The sequence below is a fragment of the Elaeis guineensis genome, chromosome 4, assembly GCF_000442705.2.
Source record: "Elaeis guineensis isolate ETL-2024a chromosome 4, EG11, whole genome shotgun sequence".
In the NCBI taxonomy this organism is placed as follows: domain Eukaryota; kingdom Viridiplantae; phylum Streptophyta; class Magnoliopsida; order Arecales; family Arecaceae; genus Elaeis; species Elaeis guineensis.
This window is the reverse complement of record NC_025996.2, coordinates 5,416,315-5,439,375: the sequence shown is the minus strand read 5'-3', so window position 1 is coordinate 5,439,375 and position 23,061 is coordinate 5,416,315. Positions and strand designations below refer to the sequence as shown.

At 39.6% G+C, this 23,061-nt stretch overlaps 1 protein-coding gene across 3 annotated transcripts; it reads left to right on the top strand.

Moving 5' to 3' along the window:
- Positions 1-4,747: 4,747 nt before the first annotated feature.
- On the top strand, positions 4,748-16,862 carry LOC105044186 (probable inactive histone-lysine N-methyltransferase SUVR2). Of its 3 annotated transcripts, XM_010921997.4 has the most exons (10): positions 4,753-5,124; positions 7,288-7,511; positions 7,605-7,658; positions 7,759-8,389; positions 10,165-11,330; positions 11,528-11,793; positions 13,030-13,096; positions 13,205-13,255; positions 15,910-16,006; positions 16,395-16,862. In XM_010921997.4, exons 2-10 carry the CDS (start codon positions 7,329-7,331, stop codon positions 16,424-16,426), a joined length of 2,547 nt encoding a protein of 848 aa, XP_010920299.2. In that variant the 5' UTR covers positions 4,753-5,124; positions 7,288-7,328; the 3' UTR covers positions 16,427-16,862. The 3 variants fall into 3 exon arrangements, with proteins under 3 accessions (XP_029120106.2, XP_073111474.1, XP_010920299.2); XM_073255373.1 differs by lacking the exons at positions 13,030-13,096; positions 13,205-13,255; positions 15,910-16,006; positions 16,395-16,862 and adding an exon at positions 11,996-12,047 and having other exon boundaries at positions 4,751-5,124; XM_029264273.2 differs by lacking the exons at positions 13,030-13,096; positions 13,205-13,255; positions 15,910-16,006; positions 16,395-16,862 and having other exon boundaries at positions 4,748-5,124; positions 10,165-11,416; positions 11,528-11,665.
- The last annotated feature ends 6,199 nt before the right edge of the window (positions 16,863-23,061 follow it).

The following is a 23,061-nucleotide window of genomic DNA, read 5'->3' as shown; positions in this document are numbered from 1 at the left end:
TTTAATTTGATCCGATGGATCGATTCAGATCTTGAAATATATTATTTAAAAAAGTAATAAAAATATTATTTTAAAAAATTAAATAATATATTATTATTTTTAAAATTTAAAAAATAATACGTTAGCTCGCATAGTTATGGGATGTGTTTAGATATATTTGATTTGTCATTTAAGGGGTTGTGATGTACTTATGGGTTGTATGGCCATAGGGTTGAAAATGAGTTAGATATGAATTAGAGTATTGAAGTGTTACCAACTTAGCTTCTCAAATGAGTTGAAAGAATACCTCTTCAGTGCAACTATTTAATACAATATAATCAATATATTTTATTTTTCTACATCGATCCTATACAACACATGGGCCTTCGACTAGTAGTTTGTAGAAGTACACTCTGTGATAATTATTATAGTCCTGTATTTTGTCATCAATGTCGGATGGTGAAAACTTGAAAGGGGGCTTTGCTCATATGAAAGGGAGAGGGTAAGAAGTCATGAGCGACCCTAGTCAAGAATAATCTGAGACAAGTTAGAGATCTTGATTCAATAAATTTGATTTGTCTCCAAAAAAAGCTCAACATGAATACCATGTTGCATCGAAGATGTAGTATGAAGGTAGAAGGCATAAGTTGGCTCATGGGATGGCAAGATCAAGAAATGAAATGACTAGAAATTCTAGAGAAGTAGCATAATAGCCTATGCAATTCACCTGATTTTTTTTTTTTAAATCTTCTTTTTAAACTGTTATTGAAATGCAACATAGTGGTGTAGCAAATTATATTTCAAATATTATGTAAGTCCCTCGAAACCACCATGATGATATTACGACATTGTAACGACCATTAGAAAAACATATTATTTTGAAAAATAAAGAATTGTTAAAAATAAGAGTCCTACCTATTATTTAGAAACTGAGCCTCATTGAATATTAAATGTTATCGATGTATTCATATTGATTGCGCATTAATCTCATCAAGTATAACACAAAATCTATATCTTAATATAGACACAATATGATAATTTAATATGGTTTTTTCTTTCATATTAACAAATATTTTTACCAATAATGTCAATATTCAAATTATTAAATTGTTGCACATTCAACTTAGATCTTGCTTCATGCTATTCACAATAAATTTTTGATATTAATATCATGATATATTATCATTATATAAAATTCTAATAGTATGTATATCTCTCTATCAATAATAAAATAATTTATTGTTATAAAATAATAAGATCATAATCCAACTTGCATATAATAAGAAATAGAAAAATATTATATTTAGCAAATATTTAAATGCAATATAGTGGAGTCATCATTGGTTCTACTTTCACTTTTAAGTATCATTATGGTCATAAAAATGTAATAGAAATTAATAACATATTAGTGTAATATAATGACAAGAGATATGGTTATTAATATTTTTCATTAATATTAATATCTAATGACAGATAAGCGTTAATGAAAAATATTTTCATTAATATTAGTATATATCAAACAAATATAGTTATTAGTGATGTCATTAATTCATACACAAAATTTAATAGTACTAATGAAAAGTTCTATTAATTACATTATTAATATGGGTAGAGCTCTTCCCAGAGATAGCCTCTGTTTTAGTATATATATTTTTAGTATACATTTAATAGATGTATAAAACAGAAATAGAGATAGGTTAAAATAGTTTAAGAAAATAAATAAATGCATATTTAATTGTGGTTCAATTTAGTACAAAGTTAATTAGATCAAATAAATGTGCATTTAATTGCTGAGATTCTCCAGAAAAGGAGTGTGATGCATGCTCTCCAGGAAAAAAGCTTCTTAAAAGTTCTATCATTATAATTTAGTTGAGTTTAATAGTGTTAATAAGATGTTGACTTTGTAAATAAAAATTAAAAAAATCATTATGTTACTTTTGATTAAAGCTGAGATATAATGGCAGAAGTTTAACTCATTATCCTTGCTAATTAAGGGAAGAAAGAAAAATATAACTTATGGATCAATGGAAAATTTATTAGTCAAGATGTATGGATGCAACTTGGATATTTCACCGTAGGATGACCTAACAAGATTAGATATGCTTTTAGCTAGAGAATTCCATGATTTATTTTATATGGCAATGCCAACCACTTGTAGTCACAACCGGTGAACTCCATATACAACGTTTGATGGATAGGAACAAAATGATAAAAGATGGTATCCGAAAGCAAATAAGCTCAAACGAGGATTAAATACTACTAAAAATAGTATTATGACTACAAATTTTCAATAACGACTATAATTTTAAATTAATCTTCATCATTGACAATCAATAATCATTCATGGAAAAAAGATGATATACATGACTATTAAAAATCATAAATTTAACATTTATTTTATAAGTCCAGTATATTTTAGTAAATTCAATGTAATGACCTGACTACTTATTTTAGGACTACTGTATAAAGATAAAGATAAGTTAGTCATTTTTCAGCGAAAGTTACATTGTTGAGCTATCATGTTGTGTCCATTAGTGATGCTTTGATTGAAACAATTAAATATAAGATTTGTGTTTGTGAGATCTTAAATACGTCAAGAAATTTAATGTTTCCATTTTTTTCCTTATTTATAATGAATTAGTATTAGGAACAATGCATCTATCATCTCTAAAGCTGGAAAGGCTATAACTTCGACAATTGTGATTGTAATGCCCTGGCAAAAAATTTGAGTTGTATTGTTCATGCAAAAGAATGATTGATTTTCTCTCGCTATCTTAACCATTAGATCGTATTTTGCACATATTTCAAAATATGAGGAACCTCTTCCATCCATTCATAGTATAAATCATGAAACTCATATCGTGCTTAAAAAAATGTGTAAAGCATGATCCGACAGTTGACATTGCGAATGGAGATCAAATATTTTTTCGTATGAAAGATACAACACAAGTCTTTTATTAAAATATTAGAAAATTTTAATTTTAAATGGCGCCGATTTAACTAACTCTTAAGACAGTATTTGTTAGAGAGAAAAATAATATCATGCATCTCATGAAATGGGAATGCATTTGCTAATTCCTATGTCCATCGCTGAAGCATGCAAGAGCATTTGATATGATCCTTGAGAGGCATAAGAAGATCATTGTGTGCTCGCATTTCTATCACTTGATCTCCCACACATTTAATTCCATGTTTCACGCGAGAAAAAGTATTTTGGTTTTGGTCTTAGGCATGTTGGTGCGAGACTCTTGCAGCACTATGGAAAAAACTTGCCACAATTCCACGTCCATGGTTTCAACCATGCAAGCATTAGCTTCCATCATATCAAATTTTGTCACTTTAAAACATGCAGTTTAATTTACTAAGAAAAAACATGCAGTTTAAATAAATAGATGTATTTTGTTATATTATAAATATCAAATGTATGTTAGCTTAAATATCAATAAATCTTTTAATTCACTCCAAAATAAAATAAAGACATGCTTAAAATTGTTGTGGAACAGAAAAATATCGGATGATAATTTAAAATATATATTGGATGGTAATGACTTCTTTGACGCTAATCTTTCCTTAAGTAATTCATAACACAGTTTTATTTATTTTAAGACATCGGATCTTCTTCTCATTCTCGCATCTGACATCGAGGAGAAGATTGCATTCATTCCGTATTTATCTGTTCTTATCCACCCAAACTTCGTACCGATTTTTTTGTTCGTCGGTAGATACACCGAATCACTAAGATTTGCCCTCCCACCTGTTTGACAGAAGTCCACCTACCAACTCTGCTATTTGCCTGCCAACGTGGAGGCTCTGGTATATAAAGTACATAGAAAGTTCTCTTATTTGATGATCCAACGCCCAGAATACCCCGTAACTAGGGATCTGAACCGTCCAATTAAAAGTATCCATTTTCTATGCTGCGGACATGCCCACATCTTGACTTCATCATGATCCGATCTTGATCGGACGGTATGGTCGAGGTCTGACCATAGAACGACCGTTAATGTGGTGGACCCCCTGCCGTTGAGCTGACCACACAGTGCTCTCCAGTTAGCACAATTCCGACATCCTTTGGTTGCTCACTGTGGATTATATGCGGATGGTGTATCTGCCGTCTGCTTTATCCACTCGGGCAAATCCTATCCGCCCAAAATCCATCCCCGTTTCCGCATAGAATTCTATGAGCACGGTTTAAAGAATCGCGTTGTTCCCTGCCCGGCCGATTCGTTGCTATACTCCGCCAGAACAGACTACCTTATCGTGGCCATAGCCCATTCTTTGATGGGTAAGTACGCGAGGAAGTTGGTCAAACTCATCTATATCGTCATATTTTTTTTAATAAATAAAATATTTTCTCATAAATAATATTTATTTATTAAATAAAAAATTATAAATTATTTTTTCATTAAAATAAATATTTAATTTTATCTCTAATATATTTAATTTTTATTTTCAATATCTATATTATTCAATATTCAATAACTCAATTATTCATTTTTTTTCAAACATAATAAAAAATATAAAATAATATTTTAAAAAAATGAATAAATTTTAATAATTTATTTAAAAATAATAATATAATAAAAAATTTTGAAGTTATTTTTTTATATATAAAGATATAAATAAATTATTTTTCTATCTCAATAATATCTAAAAAATATTTATTTATAAAATATAGTTTCCATAAAATTTTTACCCATGGAGGTAAGGGTTGGAGCAGCAAGTTAGTTAAATACAGTCCGCGGGAGTAGCAGATAATGACGGTTTTCCCGTCACAATGTCACGTCCCTTCTTCTTCTCTTCTCAGTTCTTGCATTCCTAGTTGGGAAACATTTACAGAGAGAGAGAGAGTGAGAGAGGAAGAGAGAGAGGGAGGGATAAAGAGCTCACCGTGGGGAAGGGCTTCTTTACCTCTCTCTCCAAAACCCTAATCCTTGGGTTTCTAGCGAAATCGATCCCTGACGCAGGCAGGTAGCCATTTGATCGACGTAGGGGAGGCGACGGCCAGCTCTTCCTAGGGTTTTCGGCGAGAGATCTTTCAAGCTATCGGCGTCTTTCTTCTTGTTCGTGTTGTCGCTGCTGAGTGGTAGAAAACAGCTAGGGAAACTAGGGTTTTGATGTTTGTCTAAGACGCGGTTTCCAAAGGTATGTTTTCTACCTCTCTAGGGCAACCTTTTTCCTTTTTTGGACCGTTTCTTTGTTCATTTTAGCCCTTGTTTATCTGTTTCGATCAAAGGTTTTTGCTTTTGATGATGGTCATGTCACTTTTGTTTTTCTTGTATCTCTTCTCGCTCCAGTTCTCATACGATTAGAACTTAACAACCTTTTTTTTTTTCCAAAAAAAGAATCTATAGAGCTTCTTGAAAAAAAAAAAAAAATCTGGAGGAACTTTCTCCTATGTACTTCGCTCTGATACTGGATAATGTTTCAGGTAAAGATCTCTCTCTATCTAAGAAATGTATGTAGTTAAATATTTTGTGTTAATTACTTGGTTGTGTCTTAACTATCATGGTGCTGTTTGCCATTCCTTCATGGAGTTTTTTTTTCCCATGTGCTGATGCAAGTATTCATGAGGATTAATCATGTACTTGTTGAAGGTTTTAGTTTCCCCAGAGTGCATTCAGTTGATTGTTTATTTTTTTTTCCTTTAACATGATTTCTATCTCAACTTGAATCAGGAGCAGTATAGAATTTCCTTTTTCTAGCACACTTTAATGTTCAAAAAAACTTCGCGGGTTTTTTTTTTTTTGGTGGTGGTAGAATTTATATATAGAATATGATCGAATTGTGATAGTAATAGTAGTAGTATTTATTGAATACGTGCCACTATGCCCATCCACGTACTGCATCTTTTATCATAATTTTACTTGTGGCAACATAGGTCACACTATTTCATAATTTCTATTTTCTATTCCAAATATTCAGTGAAAAATTTAAGCATGATAATACTCTATAGGGATATGCACATAAGAGAAATAACAATTTGGTATCGATGTAACAATTTCTATTATGGGATTTACATATACAAATATATTTTGTTATAATTGAAATTGAAAAGGATTTATTATTGAAAATAATTGATATTGATCAGTTATAAATAAATTTGATTGTGTTATACCATTAAGGAAATACAATTTGAGATACAAATTTAAGAACCATTCACTATTTGTAAAGTAAAAATACTTCATGATTCCAATTTGCCCTGAATTTTTTGTTCTGTGATTGGAAGTCTATTTTTAGAAGGGGAAGGGAAGTTTTTAGGCAATGTGTCCTTTGAGTACAATCAACCAAAGAAAATAACCTAAACTGGATCTAATAAAAAAAAGGATTATTTTTTGAGAAGGGATAAGTACAATGGGATTCAAGGTAAAAAAAAAAAGTAATAAAATATGGATAGATAAAAATATTATCCATTTTGAATCAGATTTGGCAGCATGGCCAAGTGGTAAGATGGGGGATTGCCAATCCTTTATCCTTAGTTCAAATCCGGGTGTTACCTGATCAACAAAAGACTTGAAAATTCTAATTCTGCCAATCTAACTCAACGAATTCTTGCTCCGTGAGAAGCAGAGGCAATACTTGACTTTTAGAATCCATAATTCTATAAAAAAAATATTTTTTTCCCCTCAATATCTGGGTTTGGGTTACTCGTCCAAGCTAGTATCAATAAGTATGAAGTAACGCTTATGTATTAATGATTGTTTCGGATATTTATTTGATTATAATATCAATTGAGTCAAATAAGTAGTGAGAGTCAATTATGAGATTTAGACCTAAGAAGATAATAGCCTGGAACTCTTAGTATCCAAAGATTCCTAAAGGAGCCTATTTTTGCTATACGAAAGACTGTCAAGACTTCTAATTATCTTAACTACCTATACTAAATACTAAAATAGTGTCTACTGACCCTGTCTAGAATTAGATTGAATAGATAGGCTGATAGGAAATCAATTTAAAAGTTGTGGAATGGACTGAAGATACTTTGCATCCAGACTTATGAGAGGCTTTGAGTACTTAAACATTTAGTCAACATGGGTGGACGGTTCTTATTTATAGAGTAAAAGAAAAATTGAACAAAAATTCTTTGCCCATGTAGAGGATTTTTTTTAAAAAAAAAGAATGTATGTAATAACGGTGGTGGTATCTTAACATTCCATTCTTTCACAGAAAGAAAGACATGAGCCTTATATCAAATAAAATAGAGGTACTGATAGATGATTATCTCTCTTGATGCTAGAGTACTATTCTGCATTTTTTAGTCGAATTTTTTATTTTTTTTCTATGTTTTGATGCATCTACCTGTGCCAGCTTGGTGTGCTTAGACGGCTTTTGCTAGTATTAAGCTCAGAATGGCACCGAAACCACAAATAACTAAAGCTCTGGATGCGATGAAGGACATTGGCATTCCTGTGCATACAACGAAACGAGTGTTGAAGAAGCTTTTGCAAGTGTATGAGAACAATTGGGAGTATATCGAAGCTGAGAACTACAGGGTTCTTGCAGATGCTATTCTTGACTTGCAGGAGTCCAAGGTACAGCCTAAATTACTCGGCCATTATTTAGTTGGTTTTTGTCTTTTCTTTTTCAAATTAGCATTTTGATTTGGCTTGTCAAATTATTTTCAGGATAATGATACAGTTAATAAGGAAAGTGATCCACCGGAGTTGCAAAATGATATTGTATGGAAACCCATTTATTCTTCCCAATTTGGCTATTTTAGTTCCCATGCCCTTTTAATTTTATGCTAATTTGTGCTAAACCTTTTGCCAAATTGGTCAGGATGTTGGCAGTAAGAGAAAAGTATCTACATCAAGTGATGAGCCTGAGAATTATAGGAAAAAGCTTAGAACGATGCAGGAGGAGCAAGGCCCTTCAACTTTAGTCCATAATTCTGAAATACATGCTTACAAGAGGCAAAAAAGAGAAGATATTTCACCTGATTTACGTACTGTTCAGCAACAGGTGAAGCCAGTTTCACATCGGACAAATCAAAGAGCCACCAAGCTTCCATCATCCGAGCCTTCTTCTGCAGAGAGGACTGACGTTGCGCCACCTCCACATCCTATGAGATCCAAAAGGCCTGGGCAAGCATCATCTCAGGAAATCTCTGGAGTGTCAAGGGCTTTGACGCTTGCACATAACAGTCCTGGCCAGAGAAATGCAGTGTCCAGTTCACTTCTGACCTATCAGAGAGATAAGCACCCAGTGAATAAGAGAATGGAAGACTTGGTCTGTTATAAAGAACCTAGGGTCAAATCTGGCACAGAGATCTTGCCAGCACATGGAACTCATGACTATCATTCTGCCGCAGCTAGACAGATAGGCGAGCCAACTTGTGGTCAGTCTGCGGAATTTGAGGTTCCTCTTGCAATGATATGCCCTCCTGACTCAGTTCCTGCCATAGATAAAGGTGAATTTATCTACCTAGGCTTTACATGTTCTTTTGCTTGCAGTTGAATTATAAATTTTGGATGATGCTATACAATATATATCCAGTCTTGTCTCTGGTACTATCCCTCTGTACTTGCATATGCAAATCTTGGAGAATATTGCTAGGCAGCCCAATGCAGTTCCCCACTAAGCCCCCACCTGACATTCATGAGGATATCGTGTTGTTCAAGGCAGTTTTGGGCTTTTGCTGGGCGGACTTCCCATTTCATGCTGCCACATTAGATGCGGAATTGTGTGGGGATCTTCAGGCCATGTAGGATGAAGTTCAGCTTGCAGGTCCTTGTAATCTGCCAGACAATGCACGACCCCATGATCATGCTGTGGATGAGATCCAGTTTCCCTCCTGCAAATCACATTCATGCCTTGTGATTCCCATTGGCATATGAGTGATTCTGGCATGGTTTGTGGGGCCCATTCAAGACTCATTGTGTATTTTTTGATATGCAGTAGTTTGTTAAATCCTGCAAACTGAACCATGTTTCTTTTTGAACCTAGAGATGCCACACAAGGCCTGTTTTGGAAACCAGAATGGGCATTACCTTACATGTCAAACCACTGTATGCCATGACTTTTGTCGGGTGGTATCTAATGACAGATTAATAGCTATTTGATATGCACAACATTAGTTTGACAACATCCTGACATTTAATCCTCGTGATCTTATATTACCTTTTTTATTTGGTTCTGTTGCAAAAAATAAACAAATTGTAATAGAACCCTCCACCTATGATTCGGGAGGGTTCTCTAGTTTCAGATTCCAACTCTTTTGCTGCTGGTTGAGCTTTATAGCATCACCGAGAAGTGCATTTTCAAAATAATTTAGCTCTGATTGTCAGTGTGTTCTGCAATATGTCAGCCCTGTTTGGTCATTTATTGTTTATAACCTTTTACCTTAGGTTGCATTTGGTAGCTGGCAATCTATCCAGATTGCTGGCAATTTAATGTGGTAATCTAGATTACTGCGTTTGGTATGTTTTTTAAATGGTAATCCAGATTGCCTTATAGGAGGCAATCTGTATTGCCTTGGGGAGGGATGGCTATCCAGATTACCACTTCTTTGGCAATGTTGCAATAAAAGTTTTGGATAAAATTATTCTTTAAAAAAATCATACAAAACCCGTTGCCCAATCCTCCCCTCTTTCCTCACCTCCTTTGCGTGTGCCCCCAGCCCGTGGCTCCTCCATCTCCTTTTGCCTGCCCACGGCTCCTTCGCCCTTATCCCCCCCACCTCTCCGTGGCTCCTCCACGCTCATCCCCACCACCCCCACGGCTCCACACGCATCTGCCCCCTCCCCACCCCCCAGTACCTGTGGTTTCCCACACCCCTCAGCCCGCCACTTCGCTATGCCACCATCATACCCACATTACTTCAGTTACTTCTCGTTTTGGAAAAAGAAGAGCACCGGGATAAAATTATTCGGAGTATTTTAAAAATTTGATTTCACATTATCGATAGTCTGATTGTTGTACCAAATATGTCAACCAAGATTTTCAGTAATTTTACTGCAACATTACCTGTGTGTACCAAACACATTAATGAACATTACTGGTAATTTAATGATGGCAATCTATCCTGAAGACAATCTACATTACCTTCTAAGATTGCTTGGTGATGCACCAAACGCAACCTTATAAATTAGAAATGGTAAGGTTTTACAAGCCTCTCTGTTTACCATATTGATCGAGATTTTATGATGTCTGCAATTGTAGTTGGATTAACCTAGTTTTCTTTAGATCATCGAGGGCATCTATGCTTGGATGGTTCTTCAAAGCGAAATGGCTGTGCTCCACAAACAAAGGCATCTAAGGCACTCGCAACACAACATGCAGATAGAAGGGGAAAGAGAGCTGTCACAGATGCTGTAGGCAACAGCATAAGCCCCTCCGACCTTGTAAGTGTTCAAGAGAAGTCTTCCACCAATGTTGAGATAGCTTCCTCAGTTATGGGTGAAGTCAAGCTTTCATTTACATGTGACACTGGCGCACTTGGCCGCTCAGATTTCCATATGCCAAGCATAGAGGCTTTATGCAAGATGGTAGAGGATAAATGTTTAAGATCCTACAAGATTCTTGATCTGAATTTCTCCCTTATGAATATCATGAAAGAAATGTGCCAGTGTTTTCTGGAGTTGGGTTCTGAATCCAGAGAAGATGGAGAGGAAGACATCATACGCATAGTTCCTAGTCTTGAGTCGCTAAAAAGATCTGGTATCCGACATATGTTGGGGAGCCTGCCTGCATGTTTTTCAGAGGGCTCAAATGGTCACCAATCAAATGTGAAAGTTCATGAGAATAATGAAAATGCATGGGCAAAGAAGAAAATTGGAGAGTGCTCAAATATCAGTTCACGAAGTTTGGTCCTGGTACCACAGCCAGAGATTGCACTCGGTGATTTAAGACCAGCCCATGATGTAAATGATGTAACCAAAGGTGAAGAAAGAGTTAGAATCTCCATAGTGAATGAAGCCAACAATGAGCAATATCCGCCATCTTTTTACTACATACCACATAATATTGTTTATCAAAATGCATATATAAATCTTTCACTTGCTCGAATTGGGGATGAAAATTGTTGTTCGGATTGTTTTGGTGATTGTTTGGCAACAAAAATCCCTTGTCCGTGTGCAAGAGAAACTGGAGGTGAGTTTGCCTATACAAGGGATGGCCTACTGAGAAAGGATTTTCTGGATGCATGTATTGCAATGCATTGTGCCCCCCAGAAACATCATTACTTTTACTGTAAAGACTGCCCTCTAGAAAGGTCAAAGAATGAGGTCAGTCCTGATCCATGTAAGGGACATTTACTCAGAAAGTTCATTAAGGAATGCTGGAGTAAGTGTGGGTGCAATAAAGAATGTGGAAATCGAGTAGTTCAGCGAGGCATAAGATGCAATCTTCAGGTTAGTCTTCACCCTCAGTTGAAGTTTCATGTTGCTGGGTTTTGTCATTCTTTAGAGATGCCACTGTAAAGTGTCATCAATCCCAGGTTTGAATCCATTTTGACAATATGCTTTTTTGATTAACAACATAAGTTGCCTGCATAATGTACCTTACAAGTCATTATTACTTATAGTCTACACATTTCCCCCTACTTCAGGTGTTTTTTACCGGTCAAAGGAAGGGGTGGGGACTTCGTACACTTGATGAACTGCCTAGAGGCACATTTGTATGTGAATATGTTGGGGAAATACTGACAAACATGGAGTTGTATGATCGAACCATTCAGACCACTGGTACTGCGAAACATACATATCCAGTGCTACTGGATGCAGATTGGGGCACTGAAGGAGTTCTAAAGGATGAAGAAGCCCTTTGTTTGGATGCCACATTTTATGGAAACGTGGCAAGATTTATTAATCACAGGTAACTTGTGTCAAAGAACTAATTCTGTTAATACCCTGTGCTGCTATTTGCAAACATATTGTGTGCAAGTTTTCTGTTGAATCTTTGAGTACAATAAATTCCTTCATTTGCTTCTATATGGATCAGCATGCCACCTTCACAATTTTAATTGTGTAATGCCCTTTCAAAAGCGCATGTGATCTGAAAGTTTTGCGCTTTTTAGGTTTTGGTCACCTGCAGATCTCAGTGATTTGAAATGACTATGCCTTTAAGGTCAGCCACCTATCTATTTTTCTTTTTCACAGCATAACTACTCATGCTGATGGAAATTCATGTAGAATGGCCCAAGTTAGTGACTAAACTTGATGTACTGATTGCACATTAACTTTCATGATTTGAGATATAGGAATTATTGGCTGGAGGTGCATTTTGGGTAGTTCATGAGAAAATAATTTTGGATAATGCTGTTTGCTAGTAAACTGACTATGCCATAATATAGGACGTGATAGCAGATGATGATTTTGATTGAGGATGTCAAGTATCTTTCTCTGGTTCTTTGTTTTCACCCTTATTTTGGGCTCATCTCAAGCCTGCTTGTTTGTAGCTGAACGAGAATGTTTTTTTATATGCTTGGTTTTCAGGGTATTAGGGTTGTTTCCATCATAATTTGGGTTTCATATGTGGAAAATATTTTTTTCTTAAATTCTTGGGGTTGAATGTAAATCAAGTACTAGCTAAGCGGTTAAAGATAGAAAATTTGTAGGCTGAGGATGGTACTCACTTAGACGAAGTGTGATAGTTTAGGCACAAGGCTTTGGAAGGTCTAATTGTTTGCCAGTTAACTTTTCATTAGTTCGAAGAGCATTTTTTATGCTACTCTTCTGTCTTTTGAAGTTGGGATGTATGCGGTGTTCAAGGCCTAGTATATGACCTTGTCAGTGTACATTGCTATCTAGCTCTCATTTTGTAAGACAAAGTGATCTAAGTTAGTTTTTCATTTGTCCAAGTTTTATTTCATGGGCTGATTTTTGAAATTTTTTGGATGTTGAGAGGTCTTTTTATGTCATGGTTGTTTACTTTACCTGTTGCTTTTTGCTCTTTCATTGTGCAACTAGAGTATAGTTTCTTCTTCTTCTTCTTCTTCTCAGTGACTAACCAGAGCATTTTACCATTGTCTTCAACTTTCAGTCATGCTTGGTCCATGCTCAGTGTTCATCTGTTTGTTCTTGTTGTGATGCTTTCTTGTATTTATTGTAGATGCTTTGATGCAAACCTGATTGGAATACCAGTTGAAGTGGAGACTCCTGATCACCATTATTACCATGTATGCATAGCGAAATACTTTTGCCATGATAAGATGCTTATGGATTCTGCAATATCACCTGATTTTGCACTTGTTGGACTTATTTCATCTGTCAATTATATTTTGCAGCTAGCTTTTTTCACAACCAGGAAAATAGAAGTTCTTGAGGAATTAACCTGGGTAAGTAGCATTACATATTTGTCACATATTATGCTTTTGAGTACAGAAATGTCATAATCCCATGTGTATAACTGGTTCATTTGGTTTGGGACGAATCAGCTATCTTGGAAGGATTATATTAGGTTGAGTTATGCTAAAGGCATGAAGGGATAATTATAAATATAATCATTGTGATTCGAGGGGAACAATGTGTAGCTGCTGTATTATGGTATTGAGGGAAGACAGAACACTCAAATGAGTATTATTTAGCAAGTTGCTCATCCCAGCTGGGATATTGGTGTGCATTGGTATCAAGCAGTAATTGTTCCAACAAAAGCCTGAATCTTGATCCATACCATATTGATCAAAACTAATAAATAGTCCTAATCAAGTTTTGCCGTTTTGGTACCGGACCCCATATTGATAAAATCCTGTTAGAGTGTCGATACGCGGTTTGGTACGATGCAGTAGTATCAGTATGGGGCGGTATGGTACCAATATTATGTAAATATATTAGGTGTAAAAAGCATATTAAAAAATCAAAGCAGATATTTTGATAAAATATTGATTAATATGTCCTAATATATCCCACTCTTAATGTAAATATCCTTTTACACCTAACATCCTTCCAAATGAATTTCTTTTTTCATCTTGCATCAGCTCTCTTGTTTTTAATTGATGTGACCTTTTTATTATTTCTTTTTACTTAAATGTGAGAAAGGATACAAATTATAAAGCTATTTTTTAAAGGGAAGTTTATCAAATTAGAGATAATGTATGGAAATATCAAAGGGAGGGGGGATCTGGACCACTGCTTGTTTTAATACATATTTGAATTGGGATAGAAACGTGGCAAGATTGGGGATGGGGTATTTTTAAATTGTGGAGTCAATACTACTACCAAAACAAAAAAAATTCAGAGGGCGTTTTCAGCAGAATAGTCGACAAACAGGATCAAGAGTCAATATTTTTTGGGTTTCAAAATTGTCTTTTCATGATGTACTATAGATATTTTAGTATTTAATACACTGTTTAATTTTTTTTTTAACACAATATATGCTCTTCGTCTATTTATTTACTAATAATTCAAGCTTGCATAAGCCAAACACAAGCCAGTTGAGCAACTCTCAAACTCAATTCATCTAAAAAATCTGGCCCTTTCCCAGCTAAATATAAGCTGCTTATGAATGTCTGCTGGTCTGTCAGCCTAATTGAGATTTGATGTCACCCTGACCACGGACAACCATTGGAAAAATGATCTTATACATTGATGGAAATTGCCTTTGTTCATAAAGCTGAACCTGTATAGGTTGGAGAAAGCTTCTCCATTGGCTGGTTTGTTGGATGGACGGTTAGTTATTGTAGTATCTTATCTCATGGAGACATGTTTCTTGTGTGGGCATTTTGTTGAGGAACTACTTGGTAACCAATTAACCAATATGCGATAAGGAGACTCCTCTGGTCTCAAGAGATTGTCCTCACCAAGGTCCTTTTGATTATGATAGTATATTGCATTCCTGGACCCTTGTGGTTGATAAGGTCTAGTTGGTATGAGATGGTGAAATCAAATTTTAGATGTGTGCCGGACTCTCTGTGTTGGCTGATTGGGACCTATTATGATAAACTATAGCAGAATCTTTTGGGTTTTTCATGACGAAAATGGCCCATGAGGTTGGATATGTGAATGCTGTTGCCTTTCACTTGAAGGATATTTCTTGAGGAAGCAACTTCCTGATTTACTGGGGCAGTAGTATCATTTACATTAGACTGTGCTGTACCACTGCCAATGTTCATGCTGGTCACTTGGACAGCTGGGACAACATTGCAGTGGGTTTTGCTTGTCAGCCAGGTCCCTCGAGCCAGCCATGCTCAAGATTAACTTTTCTGGCACATCCCTTTGTGCTTGATTTATGTTTGGCTTTTCCATGCGATTTCATCTTCATTTACTCTCATTAGTACTCCCTCCATTGTTGCTTTACCTTTTTCCTTTCCATTTTATCATTGAGGATAAAGCTGCTCTTTTTTCTTGAGCAAAATGCAACTGTATATCCAATGCCTTCATTCTTCTAAGATCATGGCCCCTCCCAAAATATCTTACCTATGATTTGCATGTAACATATCACTTGCCTGCACAAGTACTGAAACTGGAGAAGCAAGGTTTGGAACTTACGAAATTTTAACATGCAAGGAGTGGTATACTTTGTCAAGTAGGCTACTCCTCTTACATACAGTTGTTACAAATTTTTATTTGGGAATAAAAGGTCTGCTGCACTATCCAGCAGTTCATAAAGCATCACTCTTTCTACTTGTTATACCACCTGATTCTGAAGAACTTCTAAGCTTTAATATTTTCAGGGTTGGGTGTTGATTTTAATTTCTAATTGAGTTTAACCTTGAATCATTCTCTCCTTTTTAAACCACTCCGATAAGCAAGCCCAACCTTTGAATCTCGGGGCAGATGCTACAAGCCTACAATTTGAGCTATTAATTTACTAGTCTTACTTTTTTGGTATATAGATAAATGCTTTGAGCGGGTGATTGGTATCAGAAGGCATGCATCTTCTGGCCAGTTTCTAAATTTGTTTTTGTGCAGTTCTCTGCCTTCTATATTCAAAGTAATATGTACAATCACTTGCCCTATGTGCTTTTTCTCTTACACAGTATATTTACTGCAGGACTATGGAATTGATTTTGATGATCACACTCACCCAGTCAAGGCATTTAAATGTCGTTGTGGAAGCAAATTTTGCCGAGACATGAGAAATGTTTTCAGTAAGTACACTTCTTGCTTTAAATATATGAAAGGAAAATGTTTTAAATATCAGTTAAATAGTACTAACCAAGTATGTCAAAGTGTTCATAAATCGTACTTGATAGTTATGATCTTTTGTTGAAGGATTAGAAAAAGGGGAGGAAAATCTAAGCTGAAGTTGGGAGAATAGGGACAATCGGAGAACCAGGATTCATAACGTTGAACTTGAATTTGTGGGAGGAGGCTTGATAGTTATGATCATGATTATGATTGGAAACTTTAGAAATTAATGATGTGTTTTCTCTCATTTGAAATTTATTGGATTTCCTTTTTTTTTTTTGAAAAAAAAAAGGACTTTGCTGGATTTCAAAATGAAAGCCGTGCTAAGCTATTCTTTTTCTGTTTCAGAAACCAGATCAAGTGCATTAGTTTTGCGATGAGCCAATGGAGATCCATCAAAGCATCCACAAGGTAGAGTTTGCTGACGCTGTTTTATCGTCAAAAGGGAACAGGTAAAGTGGAGCAAACAAGCTGGTTTTGTTTTAGTTGTCATGCCTTTCAGGATATAAGAGTAAATTTTGCTTTGTGGCTGGAATTACCTATGTGGGGAACATTCATTGTGGTAGTTATTTTGGTTGCATAGATATTTGGGTTAATGTTTATTGGAGGAGTTTTTTTTTGTGGCCAACCGTTTGCTCTTGGTGACAGATGTTGTCACCAATGACAGTTCAAAGAACCATTTATATTACCAACATCAGCTTTCATCAGACTCCAGTTTTTACAATGAAAGACACTTCTATGTGGACATGAATCGTGGTATGTTAGAAGATTGTTTGAACTGTTTAATGTTAATCAATATGTCAGTGTTAAGCGGCAGATTGTGTGGAATGATTAATCTTTGTCGATGCTTTGGTGTATGTTGATCATCAGCTTGTGATTTGTTCGATGTTATGATTTTAAACATACGTCCTTCCATATGCAAACTGGCAGATTGAAACTGGATAACTGTGATGGCTGTTAGATTGGCCTCCAAACAGGTGTGGGTGGAAATCTGAAAGCTGCTGCTCGAATCCTTTGGTGCATCTTAAGATTGCATACTTTGACCCGGAAAAATACATATTTATATATTTTTAAGAATTCTACTAAAATAGCCTCTATAAAAATTTACCTTATTTAATCAGAGGTTTCATTTTTCCAAAATTCTATATTCGTTGGAACTAAACCTCTATGAGCACGAAAATTATCGACTAAATAAATTAATATGTATTATTCTTAAAATAATAATATCTTTATATGAAAATATTGTTATCCTGCATATGGAGCTGCGTTTGGGTTCGCGTTGATCTTTTCTCACGACATGAACAAGTGGATTGTATTTTTGCACGGCTTGAAAATACTCCAATGTATCCCTTTCATCCGCTGGTATAGATCACAAAGTAGATGTCTTACTTTGCAAGCAGTGTAAAGCACGGTTCATATATATATATATCAATCATTCTTTTGTGCGAAAGACAATCTGTATCATATGTGCATCGTTTGTGCCGGTTTAATCTGTTTAAAGTAATAGGTGTATGATATGTGCCATGTTCAAGTTAGAAAAGAAATGACTCGATAAATATCATGTGTTTCCTGTTGAGTCCAACGATCATTTTATTCATTGGACTACGTTTTTCTTCATCCATTGGACTACTTGATGGCCCAATGCGGCATGGGACGCGCGTACACAGCCAGATTCTTAAACTAATTAAATCAAATGTGCGTGTTTTGAGATGGCTCTTCTTCCTCCCGGTGCTCGATGCCTCCACCCTTCTTTGGTATACCTAATATTGGGATATACCGATCGATTTTTTTACGCCGACTCATCCTCGGGCCTGTCCGACTGACGTCCGACTCTACCGATCGCACCGACCGACGACTGCCGACAATAGCCGCCGACATTATCTGACCGAAGGTGTTTCGGTCGGGCAGACCCATTCTATTTCCGACTAGCCGAGCGACGGAGCCCAGATTATCGACTCACTGTCGGGTGGGGGTGGTAGCCGACGTCCGACTCCCGCAATGCGCCAGATCAGCCGACGGTGTCTCCGGGTCTTCACCTGACGTCCCGCAGCCGAATGCCGACGTATGGTCGGTCAGCTCCCCCAAACGTCGTACAACTGCTATGGGCTGCTGTCCTGACAAGGACATGCGACGTGACCGCCTTGGGGGCATCATCCTGCCAAGGACATAGGTCAGCCCCAGTGATTTGACAGCCCACGACGACTTGTCAGTCCGCGGCGACTCTGACAGCCTCCGACGATTTGACAACTCCTCAGTTGTCTGCGCCATTAATGGCGGGACCACGCCGCGCTCTACTATAAAACGGGAAAGGCAACAGTGTTGGAGGAGATTTTTTCTAAGCCCCTGAGCTCTCTCTCTCTCGCTCTGGCTCTCTCCCGCTGAGCCCCTGATTCTTTTCTACTGTTGCCTAGTCTCCTCTTTGACTTGACCTTCGGAGGGTCTCCGTCGGAGGCATCTCCGGTCAGTGTGGACTTCTCTTGCAGGTGCTCGTTCCCGACGACCAGGCGACGAGGGGATTGGCCGCAATAGGTTTGACGCGCCAGGTAGGGGGGTTCACGACCTCCATAGAGCTTGAAAAATCCTTTCGAGATGACAAGAATCAGGGCTCAGCGATCGAGAGCCACTGGATCGACGAGGCACTCTTCCCACCAGGAAGAGGCCTCTCCTCCAACCTCCATGGCGGAACCCAGCTCTCCGCATCCTGTGGTGACCACGGAGGCACAGATCGCGGCGATCGTGCGGCAGATGACTGTGCTGACGGATGCAGTCAAGAGCCTTCAACAACAACCAACCCGGTTGCCGCACTCACTGGCGGGACAACCGGCGACGCACCCGATGCCGTCCAGGAGCAGCCGCCGACGCCTGCGTCGGTCTTCGTCCCCTCCTCAGGAGCGGCCGTCTCAGCACTCCCACCAAGAAAGGGAGAGGCGGCCACGGCGTGACACCCACCGGTCTCGGCGACCCTCTCCTTCCAGCTGGAGCGAGCGAGGAAGGAGAAGCGACCGAGGACACCGTCTGCCTCCCTCTCAGATTCATCGGAGACTCGACCCCTGGGGTCTTCCAACACCGATGGATCGACGACTATGAACGTAGGTTCAAAGAAATCGACTGTCGACTTGCCCAGCTCCAGGTGGACGGACAGAAGTCTTCGAACGACGTCGATTTTCAGACCGCCCAACCTCTCTCCCGACTCATCCTCGACGAGCCAATTTCTAATCGGTTCAAGATGCCTCATGTGGAGCCGTATGATGGCTCCACCGATCCAGTTGACCATCTGGAGAGCTATAAGGCTCTTAGGACGATCTAAGGGGCAACCGATGTCCTCCTCTGCATCGGCTTCTCCGTCACACTTCGCAAAGCTGCCAGGGCCTGGTACTCCGACCTCCGCTCAGGAAGCATCCACTCCTTCGGGCAGCTCGAGCATGCTTTCGTGGCCCGTTTCAGCACCAGCCAGAAGCCGCTACAAACCTCGGACAGCCTTTTCTCCCTCAAGCAGGGAGAAAATGAGATGCTCCGACACTTCGTGACGCGATTCAATGCGGCCACGCTTGAGGTTCGGGATCTCAACGAAGACATGGCTATCTCAGCCATGAAGAGGGGGCTGAAGGGGTCCCGATTTACATACTCCTTGGACAAGACCCTCCCCCGGACATATGCCGAACTGCTGGAGCACGCGTACAAATACATACGCGCAGATGAAGGAGCTTCCGACCGGCGCCTGACTGAGACAAGGGCCCGAAGGAGAAGCGAAGGAAAGGTCGGGCTCCCGCGAGCCTAGCAGGCCCCCGACTGACAAACAGGTTTCACCCTGACGATAGAGTCTGAGATCGCCCTGACGGTGGAGTCCGAGACAGATGCGTCGCAGGTATGACTCCTATACTCCTCTCTCTGCTCCTCGTGTGCAGATTTTGATGGAGATCGAAGGAGAGAATATCTGCGATGCCCTCTGCCTTTGAAGGCAAAGGGCCTGACCGACGAAAATACTGTCGATTTCATCGGGGCCACGGTCACAACACTGAACAGTGCATCCAACTCAAGGATGAAATGAGGCCCTCATACACCGAGGGTATCTCAAAAAATTTTGAAGGAACCCGCCGACTCGATCCATCTCCGACCGATGACCCCAACCGACTGAAGAGCAGCAAATAATCAGCCCACGTCGGGGTCATCAACATGATCTCAAAACGACTGGACCGGGGGACGACTGCTGGAGGGGAGTCAACGAAGAAGCTGTGCCAAGATGATGTAATTACTTTTACAGATGAAGATGCTCGGGGAATCCAAACTCCCCATGACGATGCTGTTTTTGTTTCGGCAACAATAGCAAATTATGATGTAAGAAGGATCCTTGTTGATAATGGAAGTTTGACTAATATTTTGTTTTACTCGACCTTCTTCCGAATGCGACTGTCGGCTGATCGGCTTGAGAGAGTCTCTACACCTCTAGTAGGTTTCGCTGGAGATGCTGTCACGGTGGAAGGAGAAATTATTCTTTCCATGACAGCCGGAATCGAACCACGATAAAGCACCGTCCACCTAACCTTTACAGTCGTCCAAGTACCTTCGGCCTACAACGCCATACTTGGAAGATCCGGACTAAACGCCCTCAGAGCGATAGTCTCGACCTACCACCTGCTGGTTCGATTCCTGACTAAAAATGGAGTCGGGAGATGTGCGAGGATCAACAGCTCACTCGACGATGCTTCCAAATCTCTGCTCGAAGCAATGAAGCGAAGGATTCTCTGACGGTCGACAAGTTGGACCAACGGGGAGAGGAAGAAGGGGTGAACCGATCGAACAGCTAGTTTCCGTCCGATAGCGGAGAATCCCGAATGAGTGATCTGGGTCAGATCCCAATTATCCGACCCTGAGCAATGACAGCTAATAGAGCTGTTGAAGGCCAATACCGACGTATTCGCTTGGTCGGCAGTGGATATGTCCGGCATCCCCAAGAGACGATGACTCACCGACTCAACATTGACCCTGGAATGAGGTCGGTGAGGTAGAAGAAGCGGTCTTTTGCTCCCGAAAGACAGAAGGCCATCGACGAGGAAGTGGACAAGCTACTTGAGGCGGGCTTCATCAGAGAAACCATGTATCCCAACTGGCTTGCCAATGTTGTCATGGTGAAAAAAGCCAACGGGAGGTGAAGGATCTGCATTGACTATACCGACCTGAATCGTGCCTACCCGAAGGATAGCTTTCCACTTTTGAAAATCGACCAGTTGGTAGACACGATCCGACCTTCGATGCTCAGCTTCATGGATGTCTTTGCCGGATACAATTAGATCTGGATGGCACCCGAAGACGAGGAGCATACAGCCTTCGTGACCGCCAAGGGTCTTTACTGCTACAGAGTATACCCTTCAGACTGAAAATATCGGAGCCACCTACCAGTGACTCGTCAATAAGGTTTTCAAAGATCAAATCGGGTGCAACATGGAGGTACACGTGGATGACATGCTGGTGAAGAGCGCACAGACTACAGATCATGTCCAAGATCTTGAAAAAAATTTTTGCACTCTTCGACAACATCGGATGAGGCTGAATCCAACTAAGTGCGCCTTCGAGGTGACTTCGAAGAAGTTCTCGGGTTCCTCGTTTCTCAACGAGAATTGAGACCAACCCCGAAAAGATAAAGGCGATCATCGACATGCGGCACCGGACATCAAAAAAGAGGTACAGTAGCTTAACGGAAGGATCATCGCGCTCAGCCGATTCATCTCTCGATCGGCTGAGAGATGCCTCCCGTTCTTCAAAACCCTGAGGCAGGCGAAGGACTTCTCTTGGCCGAACGAGTGCCGGCAGGCCTTCGAGATCTGAAGAGATATCTGGCCTCCCCACCACTGCTTGTAAAGCTAGAAGTGGAGAAACGCTATACCTCTACTTGGCAACCTCCCAGAGGTGGTTAGCTCGGTGCTTGTCCAGGAGAACGAGAGCCGAATTCACCAGCCCATATACTACGCCAGCAAAGTGCTCCATGAAGCTGAAGCTCGGTATTCAAAGGCGAAGAAAATGATATTCGCCTTGATCGTGTCTGCACAATACTCCGTCCGTATTTTCAAGTGCACGCTATCGTGGTCCTCACCGACCAGCCCCTGAGGACGATCTTGCGTCGCCCCGATACATCAGGATGACTGACGAAATGGGCAGTGAAGCTGAGTGAGTTCGACATTCATACCGACCGTGACCTACTTTGAAAGCCCAGGTTTTGGCCGACTTTATTGCGGAGTGCCTGACAACCGACCAGGAATCGGAAGGCGGAAGCTCCAAAGAGGCTGCAACCTCTGAACGTGACCCCGGGTCCATCTGGGTATTGCACATCGACGGACCTTCCAATGCTCGAGGGAGCAGGGCCGGGTTCCTGCTCACCAACTCGGAGGGAGTGGTTACCGAGTACGCCCTCCGATTCAACTTCAAAGCCTCCAATAATTAGCCGAGTATGAAGCGCTCCTCGTTGGCTTGAAAGTAGTGAAGGAGCTCGGGATCGACAGCCTCAGAGTCTTCTCTGACTCCCAGCTGATCATGGGACAAGTCAAAGGTGAATTGAGGCACGGGATCCGACCATGGCAAAATATTTTCAGAAGGTGAGAGATCTCGTGGCACATCTAAGTATTTCGAGGTCTCCCACATTTTCAGGTCGGAGAATGCTCGGACTGATGCACTCTCCAGGCTTGCGACGTCTGCCTACGATACTTTGGGTCGGACAATTGTGGAAAGTCTCGAGCAACCGAGCATCGACAGGCCGAGGAGGTGTGCAACTGGCGATCAAGCCGAACTGGATGGATCCGATCATTCAGTATTTGACCAATGGAACCAGCCCTGAAGACCCCGCGGAAGCCAAACGACTCCGATGGGCGGCCTCCAATATGTGATGATGGACGGCCGACTCTATAAAAGGTCTTCTTCCTTTCCTTACTGAGGTGTCTGGGACCGACTGACATGGACTACGCACTCAGAGAGATGCATGAAGGGATCTACGAAAATACTTGGGGGGCAAATCCTTAGCCTACAA